General features: G+C 36.1%; 1 protein-coding gene across 1 annotated transcript in view; it reads right to left on the bottom strand.

Annotated features, from left to right (window-relative positions):
* Window positions 1–25,574, bottom strand: part of LOC129752728 (uncharacterized) — a 124,691-nt gene that overhangs the window by 43,078 nt on the left and 56,039 nt on the right. The window contains exons 5-7 of the mRNA XM_055748498.1: window positions 13,361–13,500; window positions 13,173–13,294; window positions 1,347–1,431 (exon numbers count right to left, since the gene is read on the bottom strand). Of these exons, the coding sequence (XP_055604473.1) occupies window positions 1,347–1,431; window positions 13,173–13,294; window positions 13,361–13,500 (347 nt within the window). The remainder of the gene's footprint in view (window positions 1–1,346; window positions 1,432–13,172; window positions 13,295–13,360; window positions 13,501–25,574) is intronic.

The following is a 25,574-nucleotide window of genomic DNA, read 5'->3' as shown; positions in this document are numbered from 1 at the left end:
TTTAGACAACAACAGTCTCTCTTAAAAGATCATCGACCGAAAAACGTTGTTGTTTTTTTTAATTTTAGACCTATTCAATTTTTATTATAAACTTACGTTATTTTTATCCAGATACGTGCTGAACATCATTTCAAACTCATTTTCATCAGTAACAGCCAGTATTCTCTTTACTACTTAATATAGCGCTGATAGAGGGAATCAAATGATCAACTGACAAAGGAATAGACAAATATGGGACAGCTTTGAGGATACATTGCGGTATGCGAAATATACTTGCTAGGCTGTTCCATCATTATTTTCTCCTCTGTATCAGCAAAGGACAAAGCTAAAAAAAACAATGGATGAAATTTTACAACAATTCTCTTCGTATATGTGAATTAAAAAAAGAAAAGGTAAAGTTTCAACCGAGAAATCCACGGAAGTTTATAAAAATCTTTAAGGCCGTTTTTCTGTTTGTTTGTTTTTACATATGGGACAGGCAGCGGCAGTTGAATTGTTTTACAAAAAAAAAAAAACAACGACGAGCTCGAGTCAAGCTTGGTGGTTAGGTCAAGTGAAGAGAACAGTTGCTTTTGACCGAGGGAATTTTTGGTATTATGTTCGTCTTTTTATGTCGTGAGACTCAATACAACGATAATTAATAAAAGTATTGTTTTACAACGCAACATTAAGCAATTGAATATACTCAAAAGGATTAAACTCAAGGGTTTTAAAACCCTATAAGAGTAAGTTTTCAGTAGAGGATTAAGCAACGTTCCCAAACGTGTGGGTGTTAAATTAAAACTGTACTAACAATTTTTTCTCATTTCCCCATAAAGTTCAACATTTCTTGATTTGGAAAAGCCATTTAAACCGTTGATATTTGCAAACCTTTAATATTGTTCTTTGGGCGAGTTTTTTTTCTCGCTGTGTTCATCATGTAGATATAAGTTTTATTTCGTTAAGGACAAATCAATTTAAAATAATTGTAAATCCATTTTTCCATTGCAATTTCTTATTATGTTGTTCCGACAAGTTATGAACAGTTTCATTGCCACCATCTGTTTGATCACTTTAGATTTTTCCCAATCCTACAAAGATCGGCACGGTTCTCTAATTGAATCTTGCGCCGACATGCTCCGCTTTCAGTTGTTCCGACACTTCTTTCATTCTCGAGTAATTCAGTGACATTGTTGTCCATTTAAAGTCCCAAATCACAAGATTTCACAGTTCATTGGTGTTCTGAATGTTTGCCCCTGATTCACTTATTAATAAAGTTCATGCAAAAAATTAAATGTCCTTACTGCACTGTTCCAAATATCAATTGTTATCCAAACATATTTTAATCCAAGTAAAACTTTTCTCACATAATAATCAACGGCATATCCGGGTCTTGCGAAGGCACTGGTTCCAAACATGGCCAGGGTCAGCAGCACGCTTGCAGCAATACAACTTTGGGACACCATTTTTTATTATTATTTTTACCTTCACACAAAAACCGACTGGAGACGTTTAAATCCTGAAGGAAAACGGAACGAACGGAAAATTCTGAGAAGACGCAAAGAGACGCAACCGCACTGTCACTAATTCAAACGGGCACTGTATTGCTGTTGGGTGGAAAATTCGGTTTTATATAGCTTCTGAGTGATCTTGGCTGGCTGGCTGGCGATGACGATGACGATGGTGTTGATGGCGAGAATCTCGTGTACGGTAGCTTAGAAGAAACCCGTCGAGAAGAAGCGAGCGTTTCTCGAGTTTGGTGCATTTAGTAGGCCCACGAGTTTATGCTGCCAGGTTGTTGTTTATGCTGCTCTCCATTGTGGGGGATGTAGTGCTGCTGTTGTTCTTGTTCTTGTTCAAATCAGCGGACGGAGTATGTTGATGAGGATTGCGAATTTAAAGAAGCATTGGCCACTAACAACTTGATCATTCAATGATGCCAGAATCAAGAAGCTCTTAGAAAAGTTTGTGGTAGATGCTTATGATTTCATGAACGGTTTTAGTGCATTTAGCTTTCGATCTTATTTAAAAAAATATAGTTCTGTAGAAATGATGCATTTAAGATAGATTTTTTTTTAATTATTTCGATGAAATTTTGCAAAATCTATTCGACAATTTACACGGATTCCTATTTGCTAATCAGAAATTTTCTTGTAATTTTTTTTAACGGAACGGATTTCACATGATTTTCGGAATTTTCAAAATTAATAAAAATTAAAATTCAAACCAGAAAATATTGTCACAAAAAAGGTCTTGTTTTCAATTAAACCTGAAATCATTTAGACAATTTATTTCAAAACTTCATTGAAGCACCCATATGAGAGCACTACGAAACCATTTGCAAGTTTAATTCATATAAATATCTTGAATTTGGACCTGAAATGCTCATTAAATTTAAAGCCAGATAGAGATTACTGGAAAATAGTTCGATCGGGCTGTCAAAGGTTTGAAAGTGTGGTAATGAAATATATTCCAATTATAAACAAGAAACAAACACCTTGAAAACGCGCATAGGAGGATACGCCAGCAATGTAAACAAATTGAATCAACTTTTGAATGAATATGCCATCAATAATAGCCCAAGGAAACAACAAGAAATCTCGGATCTCAAAGGAAAAACGGCTCCACTACAACACTGCATAGAGACGGAACATCGCTTCAATTTGAAAGGTGCTGTTATTCTTGATGAAAGCCGTCGAGAGTCAGCGCTACCCACATTGGAAGTTTGTCACATTATTAACACAGATGAAACAGTGAACAAGAGATTAGATGTTGACCATCTCAGTTCAACATATTCCGGGATCCTCAACACTCTTAAAAAGGAAATAGACCGAAGATCAATACACCGAAGGAGAGCGATATCGCCATATCATCAACATCATTTGGTAGTGCTACGAACTAGTAATCGAAGTGTTTTTGTTTTTTAGAAGTTTTGATTTTCGTGTTTGGAGTTCTCTCTAGACAGTAAATTTCCCCCATTTTTAAATATTTTTTATACTTAAAAAAAAGACTTTTAATCAAAGTGTTTCTTTTTAATAATTCTAGCGTTTTGATGGTAAAAGTTGTCCAATTAGTCTATGCAAATTTAATTTCTAATGATCCTCCAGACAAAGAAACACATTTCTCTGTAAGTTTATAATTAACTACCTTTGTGTTGTCAGTTAGTTTTCATTATATGTTTGTTGTAGATTCCTGTGAAAAAGTTCAAATAAAGTACGAAACGTCGGAATAAGAAAAGAAGGTGTTTTGGATCCGTGAACTGACTGAAAAAGCCTAAAGTCTTCCCGTTATTTCCTACATATATCGTAACAGAATGGTCACTAAATTACCAAATAACTTATTGAAAAAAAAACTTGCCCGGCTTGGGGATCGAACACCGACCTTCGTGGTGAGATTCGAACATGCTACCACAAGACCACGCCTAGATGTGGTTCTAAATTAAATAAAAACTTGAAGTGGTGATTTGATATTGAAAGCACCTCAATGCACTTCATGTGACTCACCAAATCCCATTTTGAGCACTTGTGTGCCCTTTATGTGACTTAAGTCCCGTACAACGTATAAGTCACTTTTGAAACTTTCAAGCTCATTAATGATTAAATAAAGTTCACTAATGGGAATTGGGCAGTTTCTTCTCTTTGTCAGCCAATATGTAACTTTCAATGCCTTTATTCAAGTTAATATGTGACTTTTGGTAGCTTGGTTTAGAAATATTCTTCGGAATATTTAAACTTCGCATATTTTAAAATCCATAAAGTGTAATTGAGTTCTTGGGGGTCTAATATTCGGTTTACTAACGATCATTTAATGGATATTCAATACATATCTTGAGAAGTCTCTCTCTGAATCATTATAAGAGGAAAGGATACAACAAACCAACATGTTGAAGCTTACAAATTTTAGCAGACGTTGGTTTGAGTTCCACTGCAAAAAAGGCATGATATCAAAATAGTTCCGATATAAATGAAATCTAGAGTTAGTTTTGATTAAGTCATATTAACCACTCGACATATTTTGAGAAAATCGATGTTAAAGCTCTGAATCACTTTCTCAATTCTCATTATTGAATGCTGGTCTAGTTTGTCTTAAAATGTGTAAGGCAACGGAATCAACGGAAAATACCTTCCAATGAAACCTGGAATTATTGGTTTTTGGGAGTGACTATTTGCAATCCACCTAGACATTTAGAGTTTCGACTTGAGGCGCCGTTGGCCGTTCGAGGAGTGCGAAAAATCATCCATCGCTTTCAACTATTTTGGCTGCCTCTGTAATGACAAAATAATACTAGCTATTCACACATCGCCAACGTTTTTACCAAACATAGAATACAGCTTTATCAATAATTTCCAGTCAATAACTCAAGTTTGTTTATATTGGTTCATACGATGTAATCAAAACAAACTTTAGAAATATTTAGAAAGAAAAAAACGTTACGTAACAATGAGACAACTTCATCCCTTTTGACTTCTAGGACGTGGACAGCGCCGTTGAATATTATAAAAGCTTTTTATGATATATTTCGAGATCAATGATTTTAGGTGGATATGAGAAGATTATCGAACTAAGCTAAGCTAAAATTATCATTTTTTCTATAAATGGTTGGTTTGCATCGCCAAAAACTTCGAAAGGAGAAAAAGCACTATAAAGATTTTTTGTTATTTCCATATTTCGTTTGCTTTAAATATTACTTATAAAGTATTTAATTATTTTTAAATTTTCCATTGGTTTTTATAGATTTTGACCACCAATTGGTCTATGACTTGATCAGTCAGTAGAAAATTTAAGAAATCATTATTTAACCGTTATTTAGGAGGTTTTCCTGATTACTCCTGAAAAAAAAACGGATGATTAACAGAAATGTAGATGGACATTGTTTTAAAATAGTCTAGGTATGTTTTTGATGAGTTTTCGAGAAAACTGAATTTCAAGATCCAATCAGACATCAATCTTATTGATGATTCGAAAGATTCTTTTCTTAGAAGTCAAATGTTCTAAAAGTTCTCTTAAAATGATAAAAAAATGCAGCCTATTCTATCGTTTTTTGGGACTTAATTCCGTATAAACTATTACAATTTCAATTTTGAAACTAATTTTCATTCAATTTGGCGCAAAGTTTGCCTTTTAAAAATATAAAAAAAATCAGAGAAAAAATAATTTCATGATATTTTTTTTATTTTTTCCAAATTCAATGTAAGAATTTTTTTTATAAATTTTAAACAATATTCGAACTTTTCCTAGCATCTCTTGGCGATTTCCTGAACGGCAAATTGAAATCGATGAAATCCACTCAATTATAGAGCTTGACAAATTTCACCAGACGATTTGAGCTAGTCGTAAGATGTCGGAGAAGAAAATCAGAGGACTCGAGCTCGATTCCTGGTCGAGATGAGTTTTTTTTCATTCAGCATTCACGATTAATGCACTTTGCACTAATCGGTGAGTCGTAAAATCCACCAAACAAAGCAACAACAAAATAATGTGTCTGTGTTTGTAGAATGCATACAATTCACACACACGCACATACATTATTTTTCTGATGCTTCGTTTGGCGTATGATGCAACTAGCAAATTTTGACATATAATGCCAAAATACAAAATCGATCATAAATGGAAAATGAAAAAAATAGCCTCAACCAGGAATCGAGTTCGAGTCCACTGATAACCTCTCCAACATCTTACCACTAAACCAAACTGTTTGGAAAAAAATTGTCAAGCTATAGCTCTAAATTTCAGTTGACTTCATCGATATAATTTTCTGCTAGATTCTACGGCAGAAAGTGCTCATCGTGCCCCGATCAATGATGCTCTGTTCGCCTCGAGTCAACAAGTTGTAGTGAAAACGCACTTTAAAATTGATTATAGTGAGAAATCGAATGAAGGTAAAAATTGAGGAGCAATGTGTAAAGATGGATTATTCAAAATCTGGACGCACTGTTTATTATACCATAGGGCTCCTAGTTGTCGGATCTGGAATGTTTTGACAGTACTTAATTTTATAACGATTCGTTTTGTTCCAATAAAGTTACACGTGATGGAAGCCGCGAGGCTAAAATTAATTTTGGACATCCACGTCAAAAACCCGACGTGGTCTGGTTCAAAAATCGTGAAATCTGATTATGGGCGGCTTCCTGGCCAAAAACTTTACAAAGTTACTGGTCGGGGTGATGTCCCCGCCAAGTTCAATATCGTTTTTGCCGATAAGTTGGCAAGAAAGTGTTTGATCTGGCAAAGTATTTGCAGCTGCGGACGAAAAACCACGGTTTTTGTGAAAAACAAGACCATGAACTCCGAAATGTACAAGGAAGAGTGCCTTAAAAAACGTTATTTTTTTCGTACATTAGATCTCATAAAGGACCAGTGAAGTTTCGCCAGATTTGGCATGCTGCCAGTACAGCTAGGAGGTTCTACAGTGGTATTGGGCCAACGGGTGGATTTTGTCGAAAAGGACATCAACCCACCAAACTGCCCTCAATTCCGCCCTATCGAAAAATTTTGGGCAATTGTCAAGCAGAAGATGAAGAAGACTGGTAGGACGACTTGGGGTGCAACAGAGATGAAGAGATTGTGGAACAAAATGGCCGCTAAGGTCAGTGAATAGGGTGTCCAAACTATGATGAGTAGTTCTCGACGAAAAGTTCGAAATTTTAGCAAAACAACATCGGAATAGTTTTTTTCTTATTTTTCCTTTGAAGTGCAATAAAAACCCTACATTTTGATGACAAAACATTTTTATTTCGTTTACATAGCTCCGAGATAGACCCTTTTTGATTCGTCCAGATTTTGCGTGATCCATGCTTTACATCATTAGCTGTACGCGCTGCTTGATCAGGATGATTTAACAATACTTAGAGCTTATTTTTCGGTGCGCAAAAATTACTATATTTTCGTTACCCGAGAACCTAGTTGTATTTTTTTTCTTCAAATATTTCTGTGAAGATGATAAGGATATTTCTTTTTTGCTGAAGAACAAAACTGTTTCTCGTGAAAATTTGATTGAGGAAATACTTATTTATGCGCTTATCTTTCCTACAGTACAGATTTTTTAGATACGTATTGAAATGTAGAAACAATTTTTTTTTCAAATAGTCACTTCTTTGCCTTCTATACCTTTTTTTTTTTGATTTTTAAAGAACGAACACATACACATACAGGGTCTCAATGAAACATGATGTTTCCTCGAAGAGATTCCCTTTTTCTTAACTCTAAGCGTACATCCTTCGAGGATTGATGGCTAGCATCTCAGAAATGCTAAATCTACAACCCATCGGAAGTGTACTATGTATGCCGTGACCGGAATTCGATCTCATACCCCCTTGCTTAGAAGACTTGAAGGCTATCCTCTACGCCACGGGCGGCGGCAAACCTTAAATTAATACGAGCAAATATTCATTAATGGCCATAATTTTTAAATGGTTGAATGTGGAGCTTTAGACCGCTGCAAGAAATGACTTTTTGCTCCCATGTGTTTTTCCGATGCCTTTTGGTTCACCAAGCATCTGATTACAATTTGAAATGATTTTGTTGATTCCTTAGTTAGCGCAACGCGTTTTAATCTTGTATAGAAATTTGTAAGCAAGAAGAAATTTTTGTACATTAAATCATCCAGAAATTTCAAACAAGCTTTAAATGAAGTTGGTCTTTGATTTTTGTTTTTGACTATTCTTAAGCGTCATTTTTTGCTAACTTGTCAAGCAGCTCAGCATTTTATGAAAATAGTTGTAAACATTTTAAAATAAAAAAAATCTGAATCCATTGAAAATTATTTAATAATGACAGGCTTTGCTTGCTAGAGCTTTTAATAATTTCATGAAATGTTTTTGCAAACATAACATAGTATAGTATGTTCCCTGGCTAAATAAAGCAGTTAATTATTAGAGATTTTTTATTCTCATCCTATGGTTACACAGCTTTCAAATAAGCAGTTAAAATCGCAAAATATTAATAAATATAAGTAAAATTTTTGCTTTGTTCACACGAATTGTACTGCAAAAATCAAGAAATATTTTTCATCAAAATTTATATTATTTGGCACCTTCAGTTCATCTCTGGCGATTTTTGAATGAAGAATTTTGTTCACCATACAAACTTCCATACAAAATAAAAACTCGTTGCGCTTAGTCCAGACTGGATTGATCGCTTTCAAAAAATTTATTGCTATTTCAACAACAAATTTCAACAAAAAAAAGTTATCGAAGGTGTGAAAATTCGAAAATATGAAATTCCGATACAAAGCTTGCAGGGGTCTAGTGGAGCTTATCTATAACATGGACCCTAGAAATACTTTTTCATGTGATAGCCAACTTTTGAAAAAAAACAATAAATATCAATATTGGCACCCCTGCAATTCGACCCGTAGAAGCTCAAAAAGCGTGCGCAAATCTGGTGACAATTTAAATTTAGCACGTGCGCTCCCTCTTGCTAAGACCAGGGAGATTTCAATGCCACCATTCATCCGGCATAGCAGTTTGCGGTGACGAACCTTCTCCATTCGTACCACGGAGTCCAACTCTATAGCTTTAACTCCAGCAACGAACGCTTGTTCTGGATGGATTGGGTGACATTTGTGGTCGATGATGGTACCGTTTTGCGAAATCAGGGCAAGGAATTGGAAACGGATTCACGCTTTAAATGTTGCACGATGTATGCCGGACTAGTTTAATGAGTCGCTGTACGGTTGAAAGTAACTTTGTGTCAGTCGTTAAAAGTGATTTTATAAAATTTGAAAGCTAATTTTTTTTCTGATATTCGACGAAAATTCAATCAATGTGTGAATTTCTAATAACATGCTATTCTTTGAAAATAAATTGAAATGCCAATAAGTTTTTTTCAACAAATCCATCTCAAAATACTTTTAAAAAAATTTAAGCAAAATCGAAAACAGGTATAATCAAAACGATGAGCAAGTATTGTGCCCTGTATTGATTCTGAAATCTATATCAATTCTAACATTCTTAACATTTGCGTTATTTGCGATTTTCGGATATTTTTATTGTTTTTATGATTTTTGTCATTTTTGTGATTTTTGTCATTTTTGTCATTTTTGTCATTTTTGTCATTTTTGTCATTTTTGTCATTTTTGTCATTTTTGTCATTTTTGTCATTTTTGTCATTTTTGTCATTTTTGTTATTTTTGTCATTTTTGTCATTTTTGACATTTTTGTCATTTTTGTCATTTTTGTCATTTTTGTCATTTTTGTCATTTCTGTCATTTTTGTCATTTTTGTCATTTTTGTCATTTTTGTCATTTTCGTCATTTTTGTCATTTTTGTCATTTTTGTCATTTTTGTCATTTTTGTCATTTTTGTCATTTTTGTCATTTTTGTCATTTTTGTCATTTTTGTCATTTTTGTCATTTTTGTTGTAAATTTTTGATTTACTCTCGTCCACCCTTAGGTGAGTTTTAATGGTAAAAGTTGTTAATTTGATCTCTTTGAGGCACCCCTAAATCAAGTCTGATTTAACTAAATTAGTGATCAGGTCAGTATTTTGGGCTAATCTAAAAAATGCATATGATCGTTTCCGGAATTTGACATGATCTTTTTTTATGCCACTCCACATCTCGTTTCGATAAAAAGTTCTTTCGAAAGAGTTGATTGGTTAGATTTATTTTCCAAAACTTCAGAAAGTAGTGGATGTTGATTTTCTATTGATGTTTTGAGAACCCTTTAAAATACAACTTTAAAGAAAAGCAATGCGTCTGCTAAGTTTTGTCTTGACGACAGTAACTACTTCGTTAAGAACTTATGAATCTAAATTTTCTGTTTGAACCGCAGACACTAAGTTTAATAAAAGAATACAAAAATACAAAAGTGTTCGCCACTGATAACTTGCATGCATTTCTCTCTCTCTCACGGATGTTTACAATTCTTGCAGCAATAAAAAATAGCGTGTCGCCGAAAAATCGCACGGAAAATTTAACTGCGCGATGATGAAGGCCGCGGAAAAAATCAGCAAAATCTCACCCCTAACTACTCAAACACACCACCCTGAGGGACCCAAAGCACATGGCTGCCTATCACCTGTATGCTAATTAAGACGACCACGACCATTTTTTACCCCAAGCCCCTAGCTGAAACGACTCGCGTGGAAGACAAAGTGGAATCTATAAGACAAATCACACATTTTCCCATCAAACCATTTGACTCCATACCCCTCCTTCTGAATCGTCGTTGTCGTTTTTCCACCGCGTCAGGGAAATAATGGAAGTCATTGAGGGAAGAAGTTTCTCTCGTTTAGTTTTAGTGCGCCCGACGATATTGTTTGAATGGAATTGAAACGTTTGTAGGAGCTAGAATATCTGTTCCATAATTATGGCATGCCAAAACGATGTTCTTGACCAGTGGTTTTCAAAGTGGTCCCTACCGCCCCCTTGGGGGCGTTGAGAGCTTCCAGGGGGGCGGTGAGCTAAATTTTAAAATTTGGGGGGCGTTGGAAGGGCTCAGGGGGGCGATGAGGTCGTAATTCACATTTTCACAAATCACAAAACAACGTTGATTTGAAATAACAACGAGTAGGTTCCATGCAAGAAAAATGAAACCACACTAAAAAGCTAAACTTCAGGTTCAATACTGAAATATCTTCTATTTCGCATAGCTTCAAGCTATTTAATTTTCCTTAAAATGTAACTCAAAAAGAATTTTTTTAATTGTCACAGACTTTGTATTTTTGCATGTTGATCATGGTTTGAAAATTATTTTAGATTATACAGAAAAAGATTAATTTTTGATGGCAATGCTTGATAATCCTCAAAATGTATTGTCTCAATAAATTTGCTAAACAGAAAAAAAACTTCGAAAAATCTGTGTAAAAAGACGTAATCTGTGATTTAGTGATAGATTTGTTGGAAAGAAAATATGAAAGAATTTTTTGAGGTAAGTGATTTTTTATGTTAAGTTCTAATAGTTCATCTTTATTTCAATCGATTTAAAAAATATATTGTGCCATTTGCCATGGATAGACTTTTAACCTTTATTTGGTTATCACTAACATTGCCGGAATTCAGTTATAAGAATCTTATTTAAATTTTAAGACCCGTGGATGCTGCCTAACTTTGAACAGGACTCAAATATAGATTACAAGAAATAACACAAGAAATTTCACCGGCTTGATAGTAATTAATTTGTTTTCAAAATATAGAACTTTTTTTTTACCAAAATTCAAGATTTGATTAGATAGCAATGATAGATATGTATCATTTGATATCAAAACAAACTAATCAATGAGTTTAAGTTTTTGTCCAGGAAACTTTACATAGAATTAAGTATTTACTGGAGGTTTAAAACAATATGAGATCCTTGGAGCCAAAAGGGTATAAGTGAAAAAAAGCTCATTTTGAGAAAACACGGTTTTAAGTTTTTATGTTTGATAATTTTCCATAAATTTTTCGAAAATTTGCATTTTTCCTTCGAACAAAATAATATGTGAATAAAATTCCAAAAAATTTAAAAAATCATAAAATATAGTTTGAAATATGAAGAATCGTCTGACATTATTAAATCAAAATCGACCATTTTTACACTTATTATACCCCCTACCACTTTGGCTCTGAGGGTCTCATATAAATTTGAATGAATTTTGTGTTATGTCTTACAACAACATAAAGCCAAAAGCTAATGGTTTTTCAACGATCCAGATTACAATTTTTTTAAAGGATTTTCTAAAAATTAGCCCAGTGGGGCGTTGAGCTTCAAAATTTTGCAAAAGGGGGCGGCGAGTGAAAAAAGTTTGAAAACCACTGTTCTTGACGATGGATGCTGTTGGTGACTAGTTGTCTTGGCGTCGTGGATTGAAGGTCTTTTTCTTGGAAGTTGACTTTTCGACTAGTTAACAATTTTTCCTCTTCTACCTTATTTGCTTGGTGGGATATACTTGTGTAGTTTTGCTGTTGGTAATTCATTGACAGTGTATTGACATTCTTCCTATTCCATGAAGCCAATCCAATTTTAACAGTGACGGACGTATTAGATCTCTGCAAGTTTTGCATGAAAATTTAAAATTTATAAAAATTCGATTCCAAAAGCCCGAAAACGTTTACTCAGAGTAACAAACCCTCAAAATTTCAAATACCCTAGATAAACCCCCCGAATGAACCTTTCCCAGATTTTTCCCAGAAATCCATTTTCCGATGAGTGCGGTGGCCCAAAAAGCTCTCATTTGGTTCAAAGTTTACAAGTCCGAACAAGCTTTTTATAAACTATATTTAAAAAATGTAGGGGAATTGAGGGTAAATGCAGCCATAACTTTATCTTACTATGTGTGCGGTGGCTCAAACAGCCTTCATTCGATTTCTCAAAAACAATCATACAAGATAAGCTTTTCCCGAACTATATTAAAAATGTTGGGAAATTGAAAGTTCGTGTGGTGGCTTAAACAGCTTTCGTTCTATTCCTGGGAAAAAATCACACACAAAAATAAACGCAGCGTTTGTTCAAAATTTTCTAGTCCAAATATTTTTTTCTGGTTTTTTTTTTCTACAAAATAAAAGAGAATAAGGAGTTAAAAAGGCACTATATCTTTGTTCGTAAGCTTGAGCGGTGCCTGAAACTCCAATCGATTTCCTGGACATTTTGTCAGAAGAAAGCGGTTTATTCACAGATGAACAGATGTTTTTACAAGCTCGAACAAAAATTCTTCAGAAACATGTCTAAAATTTCCAATGCTCTCTTTTAAAGAGCCGTTAAAAATGACGAAAAACAGTGCCTTCTGTTGCTTGATTTGTAACTTTCGAACGGCGTAATTGCTGGCACTGTTTCTAGATAGCTCTTTTGGAAGTAAGAATTTTGCGAAAGGGCGCAATTGTATTTGAACTCATAAATAAATAAACTGAAATACAATAAGATGAATTGTTCTATATAATAAGATTAACCACGAATAACTTTAAGCAGGGCTGGTAGCGAGTCACATTTTAGTGACTGAGTAACTTTTTTTGGGTCAGTCACTAAAAAGTCACTTTTTTCATCATTTGGTCACAAAAGTCACTATTTTCCGAAAAATGGTAACTTTTATCACCAAAAGTCACTTTTTCACCGAAAATAAACCAATGAAAGAGTAATGTGAATTGCGCGTGTAAATATTGAAATGAGGCGAAAATGTTAGACATTGCGAATGCGGCGAAAACGTTGACAGCAGCAACATCATATGATGTTCTCTTTTTTCTTTGACAGTGTCTGAGTGGTGACAGTTTTGAGTTGTACCGTGTTAAAAGCTGATAGTTTTGTGCTGATTGTCGTCCTTTTTGCTGCTGGTCCAGCTTCGAGAAGTACCGGAAGTTCCAGAAGTACAGGAAGGATGGATGGTTGTGGGTAGTTCTAGCCAGCTGCGGTTGGGTAAAGATCGCGGATCCCAAGCGATGGACAATGAGAAACTATCAACAACTTAGTACAATGCAGCTCTTGAGCAAACAAGACTCGGCAGCCAAGGCGGAACTAGCATGGTTGTTGAAATGCATTGCATCGGACTTTCCGGCTGTTTCCTGTGACGGCATTCGAAATTCATTCTGTGTCATGTTTGGAGATGCTGTGCCTGATGATTTTTCAATAAGCAGAACAAAAGTGCGTTATCTTGTAACTGATGCTTTGGCACCGTTTTTTCGAGAAGCCGCACTAAATGATGTCTGTAATGCACTGTACACGTTGTGCTACGATAAAACTACAAATTCAGCAGGAAGAAAAGAGCTACAAACAGCCATCAGGTACTGGTCCAAGGCAAAATCGCAGGTTGTTGTAGCACATCTCCAAACATTCTACATAGGCTCTGCTGAAGCAGAAGACCTGTTACAAAAGTTGAACGACGCTCTACATAATGCAGCTTTGCCTTGTGAGAATCTTCTCATGCTTGGTAAGTGTTCTAGGAAAAGTATAAAAGATACAGAAAATAGCTTGTTCTCTACCTCCCTTTAACCCTTCGTTTCATAAAGCTACAAATTTGCAGCAATTAATTAAAACTGTTCTAAATTTCACATTTAGCTAAAAAGTCATTTTTTTTTCGATGGAAATAATATTTCTAACTTCAAGATCACGTTCAATTAAAAAAAATTACTTTTAGTGTTTAAAGGTACAAAAAAAAATCAACTTGAACCTGAAAAATAAGGAATGTGAAAAAAGCCTTATTTTTTCAAATTTTCGCCCTAGTGTAATTCATATTGAGAATTTTTTTTTGACGCAAAAAAAATATTTTCGTATTCCCACTAAAGTAATTCACATAATAAACAAAATTTGAGATTTTTTTTTTGTTTTTTCTCTGATATAATGGGTTTTCATGAATTGTTGCGAATTTGCAACATCATGCAACGGTAGTACCCTAGCTAGCTATATGGGTTCCATAGTGTGTTTTCGAAACTTGCATCGTTTAAACAGTGTATTCGTGTCCCGGTGAAAGTGTTTTCGTTATTAATGATTTATTATCATGTTAAGGCCACATTAAGAGAGGGGAGGGGGGGGGGGGGAATGAGGAAAATTGAACCGCCCCCCCCCTGGATAAAGAGGGCCCCCGAGGTGAAAAAAATAAAGGTTTTGCTCTAAACCGTTATCAAAACTAGAAAAATATTATTAAAATCTTAAACTAGGACAGGTCCGAATAATTAACTTATTTAGGATTTGTAATTAAGCGTAATGTGTAAAACACATTTTTTTGATTTTTTTCCACGACCCGTTGGTATAACAAATACATATTTTGAATAAAAAAAACTGTCAGATGCCTTCATAACTTGCAAAATAAGCATACACTTATTTTCAAAAGTTCTACAGTATTGATCATGAATCAAATTCAAGTTCGGGGCTTTATTTAGAGGGTTTAAAAATCTAATAACAAACAACGTATACTTTTTTCATTTTTCGACTTGAAAATTCAGTACTATCTGCCAACATTCGATAACCGAGGTTTGAAGTATTGTTTTCCTTTTTTTCTTAGAGATGAATGAATGATTTGATTGAAAATTACAATGCTCATTATTTTTTACTTAAGTATGAGCCGTTTCTTATAATGAATAGACGAAAAATGCTCTTTATTTATACTATTCAACCTTTTCCTGGAAGCTCTGGAAGTGGGGTTTAATTTGAAACTTTATGTTATTGAATTTTGTTTTATTTTTATTTCTGTTTTATTCTTAAACTGATTTCAAGTTTGAATTCTAATTTGAGAATCATGTTACATATTCTAATCCTCATTCCGAAGAAATCTTTATTGTTCCTTTAATTTTGCCAACAAATGATAATTAAAAGTTAAATTTAATTTGTAATTGGATCGTTCCTTCAAAACTAAATTTAGACTTTGCTCTTCAATACTCAAGTTTGTTTATTAAAACTGGCATATAGTTATGGTATAATTTAAGATTTAGAATCTTTATCGGAACCAATTTGAATACGTTTTCGGAATTTATTTGTGTTGATTTGTTCAAGGTTATGTCCAGAAAAGTTGTATAGGTAAGACGCTTTCCATTTAGCACCTTCAAGCAAACGTAAGGAATAAGTTCCTCAGTAGGTGGTATATTATCGCATAACTACTATTAGCTAATTTCTCGAGAGCCTTTTTGGTCTAGTGTATAAGCTGGTGCGAGTCTGGTTTCGATGTGCCATGCTGGGTTCGCTTCCCGGTATTGGCAAGAAAACTTTTGGATTCGAATCCCATAAGTGGCCGACAGGTAAGATGTGTTTCCTCTTATAACTGATTATATAAAAAGAATTTTTAACCAGCTATATTCACGGATGCCGGAATACCTCTTAGTAACCTGATTGACTCGTTCTTCCAAAATATACCTACATCAACACAATACTTATTCCATAAAAGTGAATACGAAGCCATGGGGTTGGTCCAAGAATGCATGTGAGCACATACTTAGGCAGAAACTGCGGTGAATCCGTGCACCCATGGTGGATAACCAACATACATAACTACTCCCAGCTAAATTCTAAACTTTCACGGTGTCCAGAAATCTAGATTGGCGAAGTTCCTGCGCGGAAACTATGATAAATGCAAAAGAAATTAGGAATAAGCATTTATTTCCAGTTGTCTAGTGGGGATTTTTTTTTATTATCTGACAATTTGCGCCGGGGGTCTTCAGATTTTCCCCAAAATTGAAAATTTGGTTCATTTTTGCGACTTAAAAACACATGTATTTTTTCAGATTTCTAACATTTTTATTTTTTGAGTTAGCTTCGGTTAGATTTTTTTGTAAATATAAAATAACCATTTTTCAAAGCTACATAACTCTGTTGTTTCTCAACGGAAATTATAAAATAGCACATCAAAATGCATTGAAATTTTATCAGCTTTCCAAATAGAATAATTGAAAAAAATTAAATAATGACCTTCAACATGAAAAGTTGTAAATAAACTTTAAATGGCGTCTAAAAGTACCGGCTGCACCACCGAATATTTTGCAAAAAATACCATTGTATAGCTCGATTCATGATGCAACTTTCATCTGAAGACACCAAAGTGGGCCATTAACACCTTGAAGAGTTATGAAAGAAATAATGACAATAAATCTCTATTTTTGCCTCGAAAACAAACAATGGTCGAACAACTGCACTCACATATGGAGATAGCAAGCACTTCTAACAACATGGAAACAAAAGAACTTATCAAAGCTGGTAAAAAACACTACTTTTTCGTGCTTTGTAGAGTGTTTGCAGCAAAACTGACTTTAAATTTTAACCAAAATTCTGAGTATCGTATTGTTTAAGTGATATTACTAATAATGGGAATGTTGCTTTTACAACCTGGTCATATACTATATAACTTATTAATTTTTCAATCAAAGGTCATTGTGAAGCATAATCAATGCCAATAGTAGAAGGTTCAGTCCCTGTGTTTGGGATCACAAAAATGTGATTAAAAAAAATGAAATGACGTGCTTTACATAGTTTTTATATCGGGAGCTAAGCACTGGACACCAAAATCCTTTCCCATTGATCAAAAAAGTATGAGAAAGTGGCACAAATGTTGTAGAAATAATCAATGAGCTCAGTATGGCCAGCCCAGGCTGTAAAATGATGAAAATATGATACTTTTACCGTATTTGTTTTCTACATTCGCCCAGTTTTGAGGTTTACCATACTAGAACGAACATAATTCGTCGTCAGTGTTTTGCTACCTCGATCGCTCACACACGAATCTTCAGTATTCCACCGTCCATTTTAAATCAAATCTGGGGAATTACGGATGCATAACTTAGCGCATAAACTTCTAAAAATGACAGTAAAATGTGCATAACTTGTTGTGACCTGGTGCAAAACTGGGTATAAACGAATACGTTATTAGATTTTTGGATATAACATGAAGTCAGTTAAGCTGCAACAATCTACCGCCCCTTCTTTCATAACAGTCCCATATACAAAAATAAGCAAGCGAGACAATCAGCTTTTTCTGTTTTGGAATATATTTTTAAATTGTGACCACCACTTTCAGCATAGACGAAAATCGTTTCTAGGTTGTCATAATAAATCGTTAGACCTTAAATTTTCGAAATTGGGTTATTGGTAAGGTCGAGAGCACCATTTTTATTCATTATGGGACTGTTAATCGACCATATTTGAAACCTTTTTCGAATCTACTTTCATAACAGTCCCATACAAAATATATTTTTCTCACCAAGCTACTTTCTAAGACTTAAATTTGATCATTTTTGAACTTCTAAATGCAGTTGTCAGAAAAAGAAACATACTTTTGCAAAAAAATATCATGAATTCCACATTGTAAGTTGAATCTTTTTACGATTTTTGATTGCATCCGATAGTTTTTCGCTCAGGAAGTCATTCCTAAGAAAGTCAGATCTGCCTTCGAAAACTAGTGTGCATCATTCGACATCAAGTGACTTTAAAAAATGTTTAAATTATTCAAAGCAATAAACCAAAGACTATTTCGCCGAAAGAACCATTGAAAAGTAACCAAATCCGTGGTATTTCACATATGGGACTGTTATTCAGGTATATTTCATAAAGAACAGCCACGAATTGATATTTTTTTTCGAAATTTGTAGAACAAAACCTCTTTTTTTAGTGTTTTATTTTGAAGCCTTATGTTGACCTAAAATGACGAAAATTCATATGGGACTGTTATGCGAGTAGGGGCAGTCTGAAAAGGATAAAAAAATAGTGTTTATTACCTGCTTTGATAAGTTCTTTTGTTTCCATGTTGTTAGAAGTGCTTGCTATCTCCATATGTGAGTGCAGTTGTTCGACCATTGTTTGTTTTCGATGCAAAAAAAGAGATTTATTGTCATTATTTATTTCATAACTCTTCAAGGTGTTAATGGCCCACTTTGGTGTCTTCAGATGAAAGTTGCATCATGAATCGAGCTATACAATGGTATTTTTTGCAAAATATTCGGTGGTGCAGCCGGTACTTTTAGACGCCATTTAAAGTTTATTTACAACTTTTCATGTTGAAGGTCATTATTTAATTTTTTTCAACTATTCTATTTGGAAAGCTGATAAAATTTGAATGCATTTTGATGTGCTATTTTATAATTTCCGTTGAGAAACAACAGAGTTATGTAGCTTTGAAAAATGGTTATTTTATATTTACAAAAAAATCTAACCGAAGCTAACTCAAAAAATAAAAATGTTAGAAATCTGAAAAAATACATGTGTTTTTAAGTCGCAAAAATGAACCAAATTTTCAATTTTGGGGAAAATCTGAAGACCCCCGGCGCAAACCCGTCAGATAATAAAAAAAAATCCCCTAGTGTGAAAAACAAAAAGGTGTAACCGTTTCATGTTGTTGCAAATTTGCAACAATTAATATTTTTGCTAAATAACCGAAATATGTGAAAATAATATTTTTTCATTATTTTTCCCTTCATGTATTCATCATTGCGCACTATTGTGAATTTTTTCGAGAAAAAATAAAAAAATCATGAAATGAAGGGTTAATCTTCGCTTCTTCTTAAGAACATTCCTAGCTTTGTATGAATAATTGAAGTAGGCAAGAGAGAAGCGAGAACGAAACTTTTTCTCCACTAAACCTGTTTAGTATTCATTATTTTTCTCCATTCTTTTTTTTAACAAATTAAATTCAAATTATTCACAAAAACTTTCTATGATCGTTCGTATTTTTCAGGCAGCGATGGTCCCAACGTACACATTTTGCACAACGGATTCTTAAAAGGTGTCGAAGAGCCATCTAGAATAGAAGATTTTGAGAAGATGCAGCAAGAGCTCCGTTTGCCTACTAATCGTTTTATTAAGCACGTCACCTCACGATGGCTAACGCTCAAGCAAGCAGCCGAAAGACTTGTTCAGCAATGGCCGGCACTGTTGGAATACTTTAACGTCTTTGTCCCAAGTCTGTCCCAAAGTCTGCATCATATTTAAGAATCGTACGAATTCTGAGTAAACCGACAATGGAAGCGGAAATATTGTTCGTGGTATCGAGTGCTAATATCTTCACCAGATTTACAGGTAAGTGAATTGCTAAAAATATCTATCTAATCCACTGAAAAAATATTAGTACATTTAGTTTAGAGTTCAACGTATCCAAAATCTTGAAATATTTATTCGAAGCATACAATAAATTGCATGGAAGCTGTTTAAATTATGCTGACTTTTCAATAATGCTTCCATATGCACTTGAAAGTAAACTTTAAGTCGAATACAAGTTTGACAAAATATTACTTTTGTTTTCAATATTATATATAATATTGATTTTAGATTTTTTTAAAATGATCGTCGAGATTTAGCAATTTTCTTAATAAGGTCAAGTTGCGTTTAATTTTGGATATGAGTTTTTGTTCTATTTTAGTTAGCTTCCTTTGAGGTTATTTCTTCGTTAAGGTTATCATTTGCTGGAATTTTCCAGAAAAATCACCAATGATAATAGTTTATTTTTTTGAGAAAAAAAATTGAACCAAAAGATATTGAAACAAGGTTTTGTTGTAATAAAAGTTTTCATCAAACTATGAACCCTAAAAAAATTTCTTAATTGGCGGCAACTTTAAGAATTTATTAAAATACTCCTATATCTTTTAAACTTATTCTATTTTTTTACTCATATACATTATTGATTTGAAAATCCGCATTTAATTCTCCTGTGTTTGGGTCGGTCCTAATATATGGATGTTTTTATAAAGGTTTCTTCCAGAGAGAAGAACCACTCATTCACCTAATGTATTCAGAACTCGAGAGGTTAGTCCGTACTATAGTAACCAGAGTGTGCAAAAAGGATGTTTGGCCTGCCGATGCGATACTACCACAGGATATTTTTGATAATGTTGAGAACCTTCTTTCACCTGAAAACATCGTTGTTGGAAAAGAAATATCAGCGGAGCTGGACAAAGTAAAGAACGTCCAAAGACTTGATTTCTTGAATAATGCTAGAAAACATCACATTGCTTCCTGCAAGCATTTCCTGATCAGGGATTCGAAATACCTTTATAAAGTTAGTTAAACTCCTCTTTAAATAAATAAACATTTCATTTCATTTCCTTTATAAAGCATTGTCGCTGTCTTGCCCCATCGAATCGAAAATCGAGTCGCAGCTCAAATGATATACAGCATATAGCAAAATCTCCTTCGCTAAATTTTAAAACGGATCTATTGATGGACGAATGGAATCTACTGAGATGTGAAGCTGATGCGAATGGCAGTGAAAATTTCAGAATAGAATGTTACTGGAATCAATTCTTCATCATGAAGACATCAGGCGGAGAAATGAAATATCCTTTGGTAATGAAAATTGTCACAGCAGCATTGACCGTATCACACGGTAATGCAGATGTCGAACGAGGATTCTCTACCTCTGGAAGAATACTCACAGATGATAGGTCATCAATGTGCGAAAGAACTTTAAATTCTCTGATGCACATCAAAAGCGCCCTGAGGGCATTTGGAAACGAACCCCATCTCGTTCCCATTTCTAAGGAACTAATAAAAATGGCCCACACAGCTCATATAGCAGCTATAAAAGATATCTGGAAGAACAAAGACGCCAAAAGGAGGAGGAAAATGAGTTGAGGTTGAATTAGATCGCACGCGCAGAGGAAGAAGAGAAGAGTAAGCTTCAAATGAATGATTTGATGTCATCAATAGAAAAGAAGGAGGAAGAGCTTAAAGTCCTTCGAAAGGATGAGGACGAGAAGAGACGGACTGTCGATAAGTATGTTCTGTTAAGTTTACAAATTGTACCCAAATAGAATAACTTTGATATTTTTTTATTCTTAAGATTATTTTTGGAAGCAAACACACGACTAAAAAGGCCATCGAAGCTAGCTCAAGCGATGCTAGAGGGAGTTTCGAATGTTAGGAAACAGCAGTCTTCACAAAAACGAGCTGCTGACCAAGTTTAAGATACCGTAGAGAAGAAAAAAGCCAGTTTGATAACTGGCTTTTTCGCCAAAAAGCCGAGGAAATAGACGGTGGACTTAAGTTCGTTTTTCATGATAAAAAAGGGATAAATTTGTAATCTAATGAACATTTAACACTTTGCAGATAAAAAATCATCTTTATTAAACTTAGTAACTACAAAATTATCTTTTGCTTACTATTTTAATTACTTCAAAATCTATTTGGTCACATTTTTTATACTTCAAAGTTACTTTTTTCTCACTACATAGTCACAATTTGGTCACTTTTTTCGGTCCTCAAAGTCGCTATTTGGTCACTTTTTTTCAAATTTTGGTCACTAAAGTCACTACTATTTTATTGTCAAACCGCTACCAGCCCTGCTTTAAGCTGAGAAAAATAGCGTCATCATTTTTTTTTGACGTAGAATTACGTCTTACGGCAACACTATAGGGGTACAAATTGAAATTCGAAAACGATCTTCGCGTCACGAAAACTTTCCAACTCAAGGACATCCTTTCCGAATATCGTTTTGTATTGGCTGTGTGTTGGTACACCAATATCAATTAAGCGCAAATACGGATTGGTGCTTGGAAAGTTATAAATATAACTGCCAATCTGTGTCCTAGCTCCAGTCGTGTTCAAATTTTAAAGTAGAGCTGTTCGTGGCTGCTGTCCCGACTCTGGCCACCGCTCCCCCGGGCAAGGCCAAGCAATCGAAGCGTCTAGCAAAGCCAACTGTTAATAAAAACTTCACAGAACCACTCATCAGCAACATGGCCCAAGTTCAGCAATTTTCCACATTTACGGGGTCTGCCAGCTACTTTAAAAGGCCATCGCTATTGGATTTTTTAAATTTTCATTGCTCGGCAATGTCGTACCGGAAAACCTTCCGGGTTTCTGCGGAGGGTGGCCCAGGAAAACCTCCCGTGGCTCCGGCGTATTTTTTGGATGCATCAGTTGTTTTTCGTCCCATTTTGACCGTCTTTTGAGTATTTTTGTTTCCTGAAGGCAATTTTGTCATTTTGTTTAGGCATTGTCAAGAGTCGTCAAAATGAGCCGAAACCAAAAATGAAAATTATCACATCAGAAAGCAACAAGAAAAAAACTGCGAAACAACCTTTCGTGTTCCACAAACTGAAAGGTTTTAAAAAGCCAGAGAATGCGGCGCGCGAGTTTCATTCGATCTGTTGGCATCCTCCCGTGTGGTCACTGCATTGCGCAGAAATATCTGCCCGGGGGACTTATTATCACAGCCAAAAAAAAGCAATAGAAACTGGGAAACAAAAGAACCATACATGAAAGTGCCCAACAAACGAATGAAGTTCGCGCGCCGCAGTGTCTGGCGCTTTATAACTTTCCAACTTGTGGAACATGATGGACTTTTTGCTCGTTTGAGGGAATGAGGGAAACAAGAAAAACCTTAGCATCTGCTACCAAAAACCTCTGCAAACGAGCAAAAAATTCATCATGTTCCACAAGTTGGAAAGTTATAAAAAGTCAGCCACTGTAGCACGCGAAGTCCATTCGTTTGTTGGGCACTTTCATGTATGGTCATAGTAAGCGGCGATTTTTGTTTAATGCGGACATGCAAGTCTCCGGTTCAGAGGGCGTGCGTTAAAGGAACTTTCGGATGGCGGACGGAGGCTTTGTTTTTACTCGAAATTAAGTTGAAGCTGGTTAGAGTGGTCCCTTTTCTTTTTCAGTCTTTTTTTCTGCTGTGATAATGTAGTCCTAAGAGCAGATAACGCTGCGCACTGCAGGGAGGATTCCAACAGAATGAATGAAACTCGCGCGCCACATTCTTTGGCTTTTTAAAAACTTCCAGTTTGTGGAACACGATGGCTATTCTGGTTGTTTTGCAAGGTTTTTTTTTTGTTTCTTCCATTTTCCTCTATTCTACTGTGTTAAGTTGAACTAGCGAGGGTATTTGATGCAGTTTGATTAATGGTCAGAATGAATGATACATGACATACATTCGTAATTCTACGATAACGGTCGTGTAAAAAACAACCTCTTCAACTTTTTCACTAGAGGACTGACGAACTAACAAACAGAAGTGAAAGCTTGAATCATAAAATTCCAGAAACCAGTGCAAAATTTTAAATGCTATCATTTAAACAAGCCGAATTAACTTTTGAAGCACCCCATTCTTGGAACAGCATCATATCTGTTTCTATTAAGTGTGTCGTGCTAGTTTGGTATATTTTCATAGGATTGGTTCATGTAGGAAGGAAGATATTGACATTGGCATATTCTCAACTTTTTGGAGACATATTTACGAATTGATTAAACTGCTATCCGATTCAATTTTTTTGGGGCAAAGCTTGTCGTAAATGAATGATAGAAAATCACTCAGTACCAACGTGTTTACGATAGTCATTGAAAATGTCTTAATATTCGATTTGGATTATCATTTCTATAACGATTTCATGTTAGCTGGGGAGGAATCGCTCTGCGTTGGAGTCCACCCCTGAACCCCTACGCACCAACCCGAAAAGCAACTCTCAACGGCAAGTTCAAAACCTCACGGCCAGATGGCGCTGTTTTAATGCGACGAAAAGACGAGGCGAATCGAGTATCAGGATGGGGCGAAAGAACGATGACGTCTCAAGTCATTATACGCGGCTACGGGGTCAACGACTCGCCATAAATCGGCCATTTCACTGCAGCAGCCAAAGCCGCCAGCACGCAACGACGCAAATTACGCGTACTTAATATTAAGCTAGTAGTGAAAAACAAACGGAATCCGGAAGTGCTAGATTCCAGGATATCCAGGTAATGAAGGAACCATGCCCCGTAGCAGCTGAGACAACCGTTCTTCAAACGCAATTCTAATACCCCATCAAGTACCAGGGGGTGATGATCGACAACAGGCTCAGCTTTACGAACCATGTCGATTACGTGTGCAAGAGAGCGGCAATGGCCACGGCCGCACTCACACGAATGATGCCGAACTCCTCGGCCATCCAAAGCAGCAGGCGGATGCTGGCAAGTGTGACCACATCGATCTTGCGGTACGGAGCAGCGGCCTGGAGGCAGGCCCTGGGAAGAAGCTGTAACCTGCAGCGACTTAGCAGCGTTCAGCGGCTGATGAACCTGCGGGTTATCAGCGAATACCGGACCATGTCGTCCGAAGCCGCCTGTGTAGTAGCGTGGGTTATGCCCATCTCGGGTTTGCTTAAGGAGGATGTCTATTGCTACGACAACAAAGACATGCCCAATGTACGAGATCTCGCCAATGAGGACTCGATGTCCAACTGGCAGCAGCTGTGGGACAGCTCAACGAGAGGAAGGTGGACCCATCGTCTGATCCCGCACATCGGTAGCCGGATCGGAAAAATGCACGGTGAAGTGGACTTCTATATGACGCAATTCCTGACTGGTCATGCTTCATGAAGTACCACTACCGGTTTGAACATGTGGCATCGCCATATTGCCCAGATTGTGGTGACGAAGAGGAAACACCCGAGCATGTGGTGTTTGTCTGTCTGAGGATTGCGGCGGTAGGTACTTCCATATTTGCCACCTGTGGCCTTGACACGACAGCAGATAACGTTGTACAGAGGATGTGTACGGATTCCAACACTTGGCAGCTCTGCGACGTAGTTCCACCTCCCCGTGGTGCAGAGTGGAAACGTGTCTGCAAGTCCGGCGTATTGCAGATGTACGGCCAAGAGAACTACACCAAACCCACTAGAGGCCGTCGACGGGTCCGCCAAACCCGCGCGGAAGAAGTGGTGCACCCGGGTACTTAGGTACCGGTACTTGGGTGTGAGCGTGATGGTCCAACACGCTTTTGGGGTTCATGACCCTGATATGCGGATGCGACCGGAGGGAGAGCGATCGCCAACTTGTTTTGCGCTTCGGTGGGTATAGACCCGTCTCGCAAAATGAGTAGATGCGCAAAGTGGTGGCCAATGGCGGGCCGATCACTTAGGGACGTGTTTACACGTCAGTGTCCGAGAGGCACATTCTGCCGGAGGTGTCAGGGTTCGACACGCGTTTCGGGAATTGTTGCACCCGAACCGCGAGTGTGACCTGATGAGGGCGTTCTATAGCTCGATCTGCGCTTCGGGTGGTCATGCGCCCGACTTGAAGATCGGGTAGTTGCGCTGACTGGTGACTTAAGTCAACACTATTTGTGTGTTCGGAGGAGTCTGAGTCCTACACGTGGCCTAGGGGGCTTACCCGCGTGTTTGAACAGAGAAAGTGCCGTCGACAACTCGCTTTGTGTTTCTGGATCTTGGACTGGATTCACAAAGTTAGTAGTTGCGCTACGTGGGGACCTCATTCACACGATGAGACGTCGGGTCC

The sequence above is a fragment of the Uranotaenia lowii genome, chromosome 3 (genome assembly GCF_029784155.1).
Source record: "Uranotaenia lowii strain MFRU-FL chromosome 3, ASM2978415v1, whole genome shotgun sequence".
In the NCBI taxonomy this organism is placed as follows: Eukaryota; Metazoa; Arthropoda; class Insecta; order Diptera; family Culicidae; genus Uranotaenia; species Uranotaenia lowii.
Note: the sequence above shows the minus strand (reverse complement) of the source record. Positions and strands in the feature narration are given on the sequence as shown.